The 11,539-nt window shown below is 48.7% G+C and overlaps 1 protein-coding gene across 13 annotated transcripts in view; it reads left to right on the top strand.

The window, feature by feature from the left end:
• SGMS1 (sphingomyelin synthase 1) overlaps positions 1 to 8,467 on the top strand; it is an 87,706-nt gene extending 79,239 nt beyond the window's left edge. For 10 of the 13 annotated variants that reach the window (XM_086900022.1, XM_086900018.1, XM_086900021.1 and 7 more), the window contains 3 exons: positions 2,777 to 2,930; positions 3,580 to 3,746; positions 5,900 to 6,282. In XM_086900022.1, coding sequence (XP_086756148.1) covers positions 2,777 to 2,930; positions 3,580 to 3,746; positions 5,900 to 6,079 — 501 coding nt within the window. In that variant the 3' untranslated portion in view covers positions 6,080 to 6,282. Of the gene's footprint in view, positions 1 to 2,776; positions 2,931 to 3,579; positions 3,747 to 5,899; positions 6,283 to 7,698 lie in introns of those variants that run through there. The other 3 variants (XR_015289913.1, XR_015289914.1, XR_015289915.1) reach the window with 1 other exon arrangement.
• Positions 8,468 to 11,539: the final 3,072 nt, after the last annotated feature.

The following is an 11,539-nucleotide window of genomic DNA, read 5'->3' on the forward strand; positions in this document are numbered from 1 at the left end:
AGAAGGTTTCTAAGGGAGGAGATTCTGCCTCTGCCCTACTCTCATGAGAGCCCCCTGAGAATTCTGTGCACAGTTCTGTGCCCCCAACAGAAGGAGGGCATGGAAGTGTTGGAGCAGGTCCAGAGGAGGCCATGAAGATGCTGAGGGGACTGGAGCAGCTTCCCTCTGGAGCCAGGCTGGGAGAGCTGGGGCTGCTCAGCCTGGAGAAGGGAAGGGTGTGTGGAGACCTCACAGCTCCTTCCAGGGCCTGAAGGGATACAGGGAAGCTGGAGAGGGACCCTGCATCGGGAACTGGGGTGACAGGACACAGGGAATGGGTTCAGACTGCCAGAGGGCAGGGATAGGTGGGATATTGGGAAGGAATTGTTCTCTGGGAGGGTGGGCAGGCCCTGGCACAGGGTGCCCAGAGCAGCTGTGGCTGCCCCTGGATCCCTGGAAGTTTCCAAGGCCAGGTTGGACTTTGGGGCTTGGAGCAGCCTGGGATAGTGGAAGGTGTCCCTGCCCATGGCAGGGGTGAAATGGGATGAACTTTAAGCCCAAAGCAGGCCAAACCATTCCATAATTTTAATTTGAGAACACTGGTTTGGTGTGACAGAGACATCCTTCTGCAGGTCACTGGCTGCCCTCTCAGTGGAGGTGTTGACAGGTGCTGCAGGGCAGTGCAGGAGTTCCCACCCTTTTCAAAGCACTGAACCACCCAATTTCTGTGACATTTTCAGCTAATTTGCATGATCAGCATGTTCCTGTCCCCAGTGAAGCTGAAGCTGTGCAACCTTTGCCATGTGTGAGTCACTGACTTCTAAATAAATAAACACCTCAGTGTGTCAAATCCAAATATGATCCATGGTTGAAAATGGCCCAGAGAGACTTTCCTAAGGCTGTCTCCTGCACGTATTTTTGCAATTCTTTTAGCACAAGGAGTTCTCACCTCCTCCCCAGTCCAGCACTGACTCCAAGGGATAAATTAGGCTTGTGAAAGCCTTGGCTGAAACCAGGCTACTGGGACAGAGGTGTTTGACCCTTGTGGACAGGCTGGAAGGGTAATTCACGTGCTCAGGGTGGAGATGGGACAGGGCTGGTGGTGTTGCATCCATCTCTGGTCACCCCAGCATTGCTGGAGTCCTGGTCCTTACTGCAATTCCTGGGGCTGGTTGTGTTATGATGCAGTTGAAGCAGAGGAAAGGGCAGAAGCACAGCCATAAATCAGATGGCAGGTTGTAAAATCACTGAGGTACAGGCAATAAAATCCTGATTGGGCTTTATTCACGTGCTGTTGTTGTTGTTTTGGTGAGGATTGGCACTTCCAGACAAAGCCAAAATGCTTTGGTTCCTTGGGAAAGTCCAGCCAGTGTTTGCCAAGGCAGAACCTGTGTGGCTTTTGGAGGGATTTTGGAAAGGGAAGTGACTGGGAGAAGATTCAGCACTGTGTTTGAACAGCCTGCTGCTAGGAAATTAAAAAAGAGAACACAGGTATTTATGGGCTGAAGTGAATAAATCTGCCCGTTTGGGGAATTTACGGCATTGGCAAATCCTTCCCATTACTCAAGTAGAGACAAGCCGAGGGCCCTGATAAGATTAAGGATAAAGCTGGGTTTTCTTGAAAGCTCTAAAAGTACTGGTGGGAAAAGAATAACCTCTCAACATCTTATTGAGTTCTATGTGATTGTGGAAAGTGGGCTTTGGGGAGCAGTTTAGTGTTTGTGAGCAACTGTTAGCAGGAAATGTTTAATTCCTGCGAAGAACATGCTCAAGTCTGTCAGAAATTATTAATTTCCTCTTCCTAAAGCAAAGCCATTTTAAAATAAAAGCATAATGGCCAGCCTGGGGGATCTGTGTTTCCTTCTGACAGTTCAGTGGTTTCCATGGATTTGCAACCACCATAAAATGAGGTGAGGATGCAGCACACGTGTGCATTGGTCCATTAGCCCCTGCTCCCTGATGGGTCCTAGAGGTTCTCCACACATCCTGGTCGTCCCATGGCATGTATTTTTTGTGGATGTATTTAATATTTGGTGCCTGGCTAAGAGCTGAGAGCAGCAAAAGTCTTGGGCAGTGACAGCTGCCCTCGATCACTCGGGAGAGGGAGCAGAGTGTCCTCATGGGAGGGACTTGGTTTGCTTGGATTTGGTTTTCCTTGGGCAAGCTGAAGGTTTTTCAGGAATGCAGTGTGAGCCAGTGCCATGGCTGGGAGTGGGCCAGAGCAAATTCCAGTGTGGAGGGAGATCCCTGTTTGGGCTGCTGTGGATTCAAAGCACAAGTCTGGCACCGTGCTCTGGCAGATACCACAGATGTTTCTGTTGGAATGGGAAGTGGAAAGAAATAATCTTGCAGACTTTTCCAAGGCCTTAGGGTTTGGAGTGAGGTGCTCTTCTGTTCATCAGATCCTGCCTTTGGCAGCTGGCTGTTCAGCCTGGGCAGTTCTCCTGGTTTCTGTTGGATGATCATCAGTAGGGCCTGTGCTGTTACCAACAACATGAACTAAATTAAACCTCACTTATTTTAGAGTGTGGTGCCTCTCAAACAGAATAAAAATCTCACCTGAGCACCAGCTACAAGAAGTGCAAAGCATCAAAACACTCGTGTCTCATTTCCAGTCTTTTTCCTGCTAGAAATGTGCTGCCAGCTTTTGGGGAAGGCTGAGGGTTTATTTATCTGCTGATTGATCTTGTGGATCAAAGCAGAACGGGAGAAGAACTAAAAGGCCAAATTGCTGGTTAAAACCATTGCTTTGAGCTGTGATATTTTACTGTGTTTCTGTGTTTTGCTGTTTCACCAGCTCTTTGGAGACTGGGAATCTCACCTGCGAAGGATAATGAAGTTGATTGCTGGCGGAGGCTTGTCCATCACGGGCTCCCACAACATGTGTGGGGACTACCTGTACAGCGGCCACACCGTCATCCTAACCCTCACCTACCTGTTCATCAAAGAGTGTGAGTGTCCTGCTGCTCTCCTGTTGTGGGATTCCTTCCTGACTGGGGGATTTCCTGTTGTGCTCACTGGCGAACACAATTCGAGCTAAAATACCTCGGCTCAAGCTGGATATTGGGGAAAAGTTCTTCACCAGAGGGATTGTAATGGTTTGGGTTGGAAGGGACCTCAAAGCCCATCTCATCCTACCCCCTGCCATGGGCAGGGACACCTTCCACTATCCCAGGCTGCTCCAAGCCCCAAAGTCCAACCTGGCCTTGGGCACTTCCAGGGATCCAGAGGCAGCCACAGCTTCTCTGGGCACCCTGTGCCAGGGCCTGCCCACCCTTACAGTGGGTTGGATATTGGCTACTCCTTCCCAATGTCCAATCTAAACACAGGCAGGTTAATTTGCCTGGCCAGGGTATATTATATCTTTCTCAAATATTTCATAACCTTTCTCATTTCCAAGGATCTCATTACCCTGAGTACAATTTTAAGTTACACCTTAAAAGAGTGGTACTTTTTTTGTGATCTCAGCATTCCTGCTCTTAATCTGAGCACAGGCACCTCTGTGTCAGCCAGGATTGCAGTCCATGACCTCTGCTAATCACAGCAGCAGTCCTGATAAGGTTTCACTTGGAAGTAACCCCTGCTTGTGCTTCTTTGCAGATTCCCCACGGCGACTCTGGTGGTACCACTGGATCTGCTGGGCACTCAGCATGGTGGGGATGTTCTGCATCCTCCTTGCTCATGACCACTACACTGTGGACGTGGTGGTGGCTTACTACATCACTACAAGGCTATTCTGGTGGTACCACACAATGGCCAACCAGCAAGTGAGTTCCACCCACTCCTTGGATGCTCCTGGTATAGCCTGGGTGGGGGGCAGGAATATCCAGGCTCACCCATGTCCTGTGGAGAGTCCGTCTCTTCCCCCCAACCATTGGGTTTTCAGGGGACAAAGAGGCATCATCAATTGGGTCCTTCTTGTGTCTTGACCACAAAAATATGGTAAGGTCTTCCCAAAGGCAGGCAGGGCTCTCCTGCCCCTGGGTAACCTCAGTCCTTGAAGTCCTGAATTTGGGCCAAGTGGCCACATTTGTGATAGAACCATTTAGATTTTTTTTGCCTGGGTTTTGTTTTGTTTGGTTGTTGAGGCCAGCTGGGGTTTTCCTGTGTTCTGTGGCCTGTGCCACAGGTCTCTCGAGAGGAGAGTAGGAGGCCTCACTAGAAATGAACCGGTTTTTGAAAGTGTTTCCAGGGGGTGGTGAGTTCTGGTTGGTGAACTGGAGCAATCAGAGAGGATCTGACAACTCTGGGGAAAGTGAAACCTCCCCTGCTGTGCCAGGCCGTGCTCAGGCTGGAGATCAGGGACAGGCTCTTCCCCCAGAGGGTGCTGGCACTGCCCAGGCTCCCCAGGGAATGGGCACAGCCCTGAGGCTGCCAGAGCTCCAGGAGCGTTTGGACAGCGCTGCCAGGGATGCACAGGCTGGGATTGCTGGGGGGTCTGGGCAGGAACGGTGCCTGGCGGGGCTGGATCAGTGATCCCTGTGAGACCCTCCCAATTCTGGGTGTTCCATGGTTCTCTGAGAGAAAATGCACAAGTCTTTCCCACAGATAGCAGGCAAGGGAGTTAAGGGACATTTTTAGGTCTGTAGCAGCATATTGGTGTCCAAATATTTTCTGTGCCTGTGGTCACAGATCTTTTCCTTATCTGTGGCACATGCTGTTAATTATGTTTATAAAGACTTCCTACTGTGGCAGAAGATGAGTTTATATTGTGACAGTGCAGCTTTGTAGATCCTGTCACAGGATCATCATGGAATGACCTGAGCTGGAAGGGACCTTAAAGGTCATCTGGCTCTAGTCCCCTGAAGGCCTTGTAGCTCCCACCTCGTTTTTCCACTGGTTTGGTGCTGCCTGAAGCTGTTCACCACAGCCAAGCCTTGTGGTACATTTCTAGCCAAATGTCTAATTGCAAATAAGGTGCCCTTTGATGTTCAGTCAGGTTGGGAGGCACTGTGTTCCACTGGAGTCTGAGCCCACACTCTGCAGCTCTTGTCACACAGCCCCAGAGGATTCCATGCTTTGGCTCAGCTCCTGGGCTCTCAGAACAGTGGTACTTCCAAGCTGGAAGTGCTGGAGTCAGGAGTGCCCCAAGTCCTGCTGAGGACTTGCTTCAGCAGAGCCCTTGGTGTGGAAACATTCCTGTTCTGCTGCCTGATGTGCCTCAGGTGGTGGCTCACCACTGCTGCCCTGATGTTGGGAAATGCCAGTCCTTGGATCCATCCCTGAGTACACATTGCTGTGCTGCTCTCTCCTGCCTCATGCTGGGGCTTGTGCCTGGCCTTAAAATTGAAAGCAACAGAATTAGACACGTGAGGTTGACATGGAGGTTAAGCTCAGTGTACAAGCCCTGTGCTTGTGCATTCCCTGTGCTTGTGCATTCCCTTTGGATGGGTGGGCACAGGGATCCCTGGCTCTGGCATGGCAAACAGGCAGCACGGGCTGGGTAATTCCCTCAGGGCCTGCCCACTCCCTGTGCCTGTGAGCAGGGGCTTGATCATGGCTGAGAGAAGCAATAGGAGCAGTCTGGGAGTGTGTGGAGGGCAGGGCAGGGTTCTGACTTCGTCCAGGTGGGATGGGATGTGCCCTGCTCATGGCTCCACAGGCACACAGCCAGGCCCCAGAGCGATTCCTGAGCTTCATGGAATTTCAGAGGCACCTATGGAACAACCGTGCTTTGGGGGATGGTGTTTTCATACCCAAGGGACAGCAGACACGAGTCTTTGGGCCACTCATTCCTTTTCTGTGGGCCCATCAAACAACTGAGGTGCTGTAGGCAGGGGTGAGCAACGTTTGGTGTGTGCAGGGAGGCTGGGATCCGTTTGGGAGGTGAGATTTTGGGAGCAGGACACCACCGCGTGAAGTCACGCGCATAAAGGACCCACCCTTCAGTGCTCATCTTTTTGTCCTTGCCTCCCTGCAGGTGCTAAAAGAAGCTTCCCAAACAAACCTCCTTGCAAGGGTCTGGTGGTACAAGCCCTTCCAGTACTTTGAGAAGAATGTCCAAGGAATTGTACCTCGCTCCTACCACTGGCCCCTGCGGTGTCCGGCGCTGGCGCGGGGCCGGCAGGTCAAGTACAGCCGCCTGGTGAGCGACACGTAACAGTGTCACCTCAGCCCCGAAAGGACCTGTCCCAAGTGCTCACAACTCCAAGAGAAGATGCCATAAACAAAAATCCACCGCTCCCTAACCCTTTCTTTAGCAGCTCCCTGGACCTGACCTATTCAGTTACCTGGTAAGCACTGTGATCTTTTTTTCTCTCCAAAGGATCTGCGTTGGACAACAATAAAGAGAATTTAACTGATCATGCACTGTTATACATTTCTTGTTGATAGAGTTGGGATTTGCATTTGCCCATCACCATGTTCCTTTGTATATGATGCGACAACATAGATGAAAAGCTTTTATATCATAAGTTCTGGTCTTTCCAGTCACGTCTGGGAACAAAGCATATTATTTTCTTGGGAAAACATACTTTTCATATCTCTTGCCCCAAAGATTGGGCTGTAAGCCATTTTCTAGCAAATGACTATATGAAGGTTTCTAAATATCTGCCTTGGGTGAAATCAAGAAATCTTTCTACCTGTTGCACCGTGCTACGAATAAGATGATAGACACAGAAAGGTTTGGTAAATCCTGATTTTGTAGAATCTGCAGTGACTGACTGTGTCAAAAAAGTGCAAAAAAAAAAAAAAACCAAACAGAAAAAAACAAAAAAAAAACCAACAAAACACAAAAAAACAAAAAAAAAGATGAAAAAAAAATTAAAGTGATTTTCTAAGTATTTCCTAACTTTATTTTTCAAAATGTGTATGAAAAAAAAATTAAATTTAAAAAGATTTTTACATGTCAGAGAATAGAGAGTTAAAAAATTTAAACAAAATGCTTCTTGGGAGAGAGAGAGATTTGTCTATGTTTCTAGTGCCTTTCTTGTCTTGATTGTATGGTCAGTAGGCAGTCTTAAATGTTTTTATTTAAAATAAAGTATTCCATGAAAGCAGAATTATATATACTGTATAATTACTAATTTTTGCATTTATAGCTAAATTAAACTGGAAATTTGCTTATAATGTTGAAATTGCCACGTGTAGGGAAAAACCTCCCACCCCACCAAATAAAAAGGGTCCGACCTTGCTCACACATTGTGGGCAGGTCAAGCTAAAATCACTTTATTGTCTACTTGGTAGCTGGATTTTAAAAAGCAAAACAGCCATGAATTCCTGTTTTTTAAGAATTTTACAAATGATCACTGAGTGAACTATGAATGGTTTCTCCATCCCCTTATCAAAGTGTTGTTGAAAAACAACAAAGATAATCTATTTCTTTAAAATATTTGTGCAGAAACTGCATGTAATTCTAAGTTTTCACTCCTACCATACATACTGTATGTTTGGGGAAGTCTCCTATCCTAAACTTGCCAATGTGCAGAACAAAAATAGTTTTTATAAAAAAAAAAAAAGAGTGAAGAAGAGAAAAATATATATATAAATATATATATATATATATCCATTCTGTATTTTACGTGAAGCAGAGTTATCTTCTGTAGGTTTTTTTGTGTATTCACAAGGTGATATTTGTATTGTAAAACAACAATGGTGAAGGAAAATAAAAAAGGCTTTTGAAAAATGTAGTTTCCTTTATCTTTTTAATATTCAGTTGAAATTTAAAGCTGGGTTTATTCTTCCAAACCTTGCCTTTAAGTTGATGTTATTGCACTGTAGGCCATCCGATGTGGACTGTACGGAAACTGCAATGATGTGGAATTGCTGTTGGGCAAAACAGTGCCTTATCTGAAATAAAAGCTATGCAATCGATGCCGAGCGGGCGGGAGGAGCCTTCCTGGGAGCCATCTCCAGGCCTTGAAAAATCTACCCTGCAACTGCTGGGATGCAGCACAGGGCAGGGGGGCATCCCTTCCCCCAGGAGCTGCCAGTCCTGGCCCCTGGACACCAGAAAAAAAAGAGAAGAGAAGCCAATTTCTGTGCGTCCGTGGTGGTGAAAGTGTCATTTCTTCCTTCTTTTTTTTTTGGGGGATGATTTATCTCCGCCTCTCTGCCCTGTTCCTCAGCCTTGGCCAAAACTGGAGGGCTGGTGGGGTGTTGTTTCTGCTGCTCTGCCTCGCTGTTGCTTGGGATGCTGAACTGGTTTCTTATCAGTTCTGTCTCCCTGGGAGGGAGGGAGGGAGCTGGGGAGGGGTTCCTTGGCCAAGCCCTTTGCGACAGCATTTGCAGGGCTGGGTGGGAATTTAGGGCTCTGCTCTGCCTTCAATTCACGGCTTTCCTTTGGAAACTTTTGGGGCTCAAAGTCAGTTTTTAAAACGGCCCAACCCCACCCCAGCTGATTTTTGAGCTGATTTTTGAGAGAGTTCAGGCTCCCAGACGTAACCCGAGGAGTAGATTTTTCAAGACCTGGCATCACGCACATCCGAACCATTGACATAAGTAAATGTATGGATATATATGCACATGACATTAAATGGAATCTGCTGAATCCTGCCTTGTGGTGTCTGACTTACTGCATGGCTCTGGCTCCACACGGTGCCATCTGTGCCACGGCGGGGCCGTGCTCGGGCAGGGCGTGCTGCTGCCTCGGGAAGGGAGCCGGGGAATGTGGGACAGGGGGCTCGGGAGTGGCCTTGCTGCTGGCTCTGGAGGAGGGGGCCCAAGGATGGATTTGGGACAGAACTGCTGAGCACTGGCTCGGTCCAGGCTGTGGAGCTTGTGCTGCTTTGTACTCCTCCTTCCCGAGGAGTGTCCACCTGGCAGCTCCTGCTGGGTGGGATGGATGTGGCTCTGGGTCAGGGTGAGCTTCAGCATTGTGCAGGTGGCCAGAATCCCACATTTCCCACTGCATTCCCCTCAAACCTCAGGTAAGATCCATCCCTCGGGCTCTGCTTTCTGGGGAATGCAGCCAGGGATCATCACTGGACACCACACTTGGCTTGTGAGCTTTGTGTTCCTGGGCTGAGATCCTTGGGTGACTTCCAGGGACAATCTTGTCCCAGTTAGAGGCTGAACCACCACCTAAGTGATTCCCTTGCCCTGGGCACCAGTGTGTTGTTGCCTTTCCCTCCCAGCTCCTGCTGCTCCTCCTTGCTTGGTGCCCATCAGGGAGCTGAACACAGCAAATTACAAGTCTGGAAAAGCTGGAATCCAGCGTTGTGCTGCCCCAATCCAACAGAACTCGTGGATCTCTCCACGCCGTGCCAGTGAAACCATCCTCTGTGGCCTCCAGCTGAGTGTTCAGGGTATCTTTAGAGGACAGGCAGAGCCAGGTTAGGGTGTGGAGAGGCAAACCTGGGCAGTCCAGTGCAGGTGCCAGGAGACTGAAATGGGTAAGAGGGGTTTGTACCAGAAAAGGCTGGGAAAGGACGGTTCAAGGTGGAGGAAGACCTGGGCAAACAGGGATCTTTGCCAGGAGGGTGGGAACTGATGCTGCTGAGATCCATCTGGTTACAGCCTTCAGCACTGCCACGTGGGGAAGGTTTGAAACCCACAAAATGCAGGGGTGGGATGAGTTTGAGGAGCACGAGCCAAGCAAGGGCTCCCTTTGCTTTTCTGTTCTCTGGAAAGGGCAATCCCACCAGCTTCCCCCTCCTGCTTTTCCTCAGGACACAGCTTGGTGCTCATTCTCTTCCTGGTGCCAGCGGATCAGAGCACTGGCCGAAGATAAGCCACACGTTCCTGTTTTGGCAACTTCTCCCGTGCAACTCATCGCTGTTGGCCACAAATATTTGCCAGAAGGATCTGTGGTTTCTTTTTCCATCCTCTCCATGCCTCTCCTGCCCCTGGCTGTCCATGTGTGCTGCAGGTTGGGCAGGGAATGCTGGTGAGCACCAGGGTTTGGGCATGACACCCTTTGCGTGTTCCCTGTTTAAATAAATAAATGTTTGGACATCACTCTTAGGCACATTATGGGATTACTGGGACTCTGCAGGACCAGGAGTTGGATTTTGATGGATCCCTGTGGATCAGGATGTTCTGTGATTCCATGATGATGGAAGGAGCAGGGATTGCAAGGTTTGAGAGCAGACAGGGCTCCCTTAACTTGGATTGCAGCAGCAGCAGCAGCAGCAGCTCGGCCCCTGCTCGCACAGAGCAGCCAACCTTGTTCATTTTCTGACCTTTTTTTCCCCCCAAAAACCCCCAGTGGGATTGAATTTGGATCTGCCCAACTCTGCATCGCTGTTTTTGGGTCTTGAGGTTTTCCCAGTTTTGTGCCAGAGCTTTTTAGCTCTGCTGCTTGGCTCGTCTTGGGAGTGACGCTTCCCTGGACTCTCCCATATCCCAGGGAAGTGCCCTGCCCCTGGGGCTGCTTCTGGTGAGGGATGGCAAAATATTCTCTATTTGTGGTGGAGCTTTAACCCCTGGACAGATTTAAGGCACATCACCTGGGGAATTTTGGGGTGTTCATATGTCTGGACATAAATTATTAGCAGCAAAAAGTCACCATGGCTTGGTTGTCCAGAAGGGCAGGAGAGTTGTTGCTCTTGAAGCAAGGCAAGGGAGGGTGGGGAAGGAAAGGCCAGGCACCCCAGGACAACATTTGAATTATGTTTGCAAGGTATCCCTTCAGTTCAGCTGTCACTCAGTGACCTGTGCAGGATTTTGAGTTCAGAAACTGCAATTGCTCCGATTTTGCTTCTTTTCCATTCAACCTGCCCTTCCTAAACTCCCCACGTGTCAGGGTGCAACACTGGTAACTGGGTTTTTTTCTTTAGGACTGAGAGTGATGAGACAGAGGCTGTCTTCTCGTGTTCAGACTTGGCTGTTTATTCTTCTCGTATCTATATTACATATATACAGGGTACAAGGAGCTACATTCACTAAGATAGGTGCAAAATGGCTAAGGAAGAACTTCTTCATGGTCTTTTAAATGTCTATTTATCCAATTAACAAATGCCAAGTAAATTATTTTTCTTAGTGACCCAATGACCCGACACCTGTGTGCCGCACTGTGTCATTCTCTATCCAATCACTCATTATTTCCCAAAAATCCCCAGAAGAAGAAGATGAAGAAGGAAGAAGAAGGAGAAAGGGACAACACCCTAAGTCCTCCATCTTGTCTCTTATTTTTCAGAAGAGCTTAAACTCTGAACTCTAACTTTCTCACCTAGTGACTTAAGGGAACTCTCTCACACACTCCCACTCCCAGTTTTTCTGTTTAACATCTGTCTCCATGGCGTTGTGTGAAATTTCTTGGATGTCAGAGCCAGGTATCATAGACAAGGGCACATCTCCTGTGCCTCTGACTCCGACACCCAGCATGCTCCCAGCTGTTTTTTCCAGCAGGAGGGTCACTGTTTGCCACCAGAAAGAAGGGATCCCACTTCCAGCTGCTGCTTGGAGTAGGGGTGTGTGTTTTGACCAGGGAAGGTGGGGAAGAAAATCCACGTGGTGCTGCCTAAAGCACCCTTTCCAAAGCCTGGCAGGATTCTTGCTGACAGCTCTGTGCAAACACTTTATCCCCTGCCATCCTGAACCCGAGCAAAAGGGACTTTGGCCATTCTCTGTTAAATAAACAATGTTATATAAGAGGCCTCTTCATTGCTGTGAAGGCTCT

The sequence above is a fragment of the Cyanistes caeruleus genome, chromosome 8, assembly GCF_971803275.1.
Source record: "Cyanistes caeruleus chromosome 8, bCyaCae1.hap1.1, whole genome shotgun sequence".
NCBI lineage: Eukaryota > Metazoa > Chordata > Aves > Passeriformes > Paridae > Cyanistes > Cyanistes caeruleus.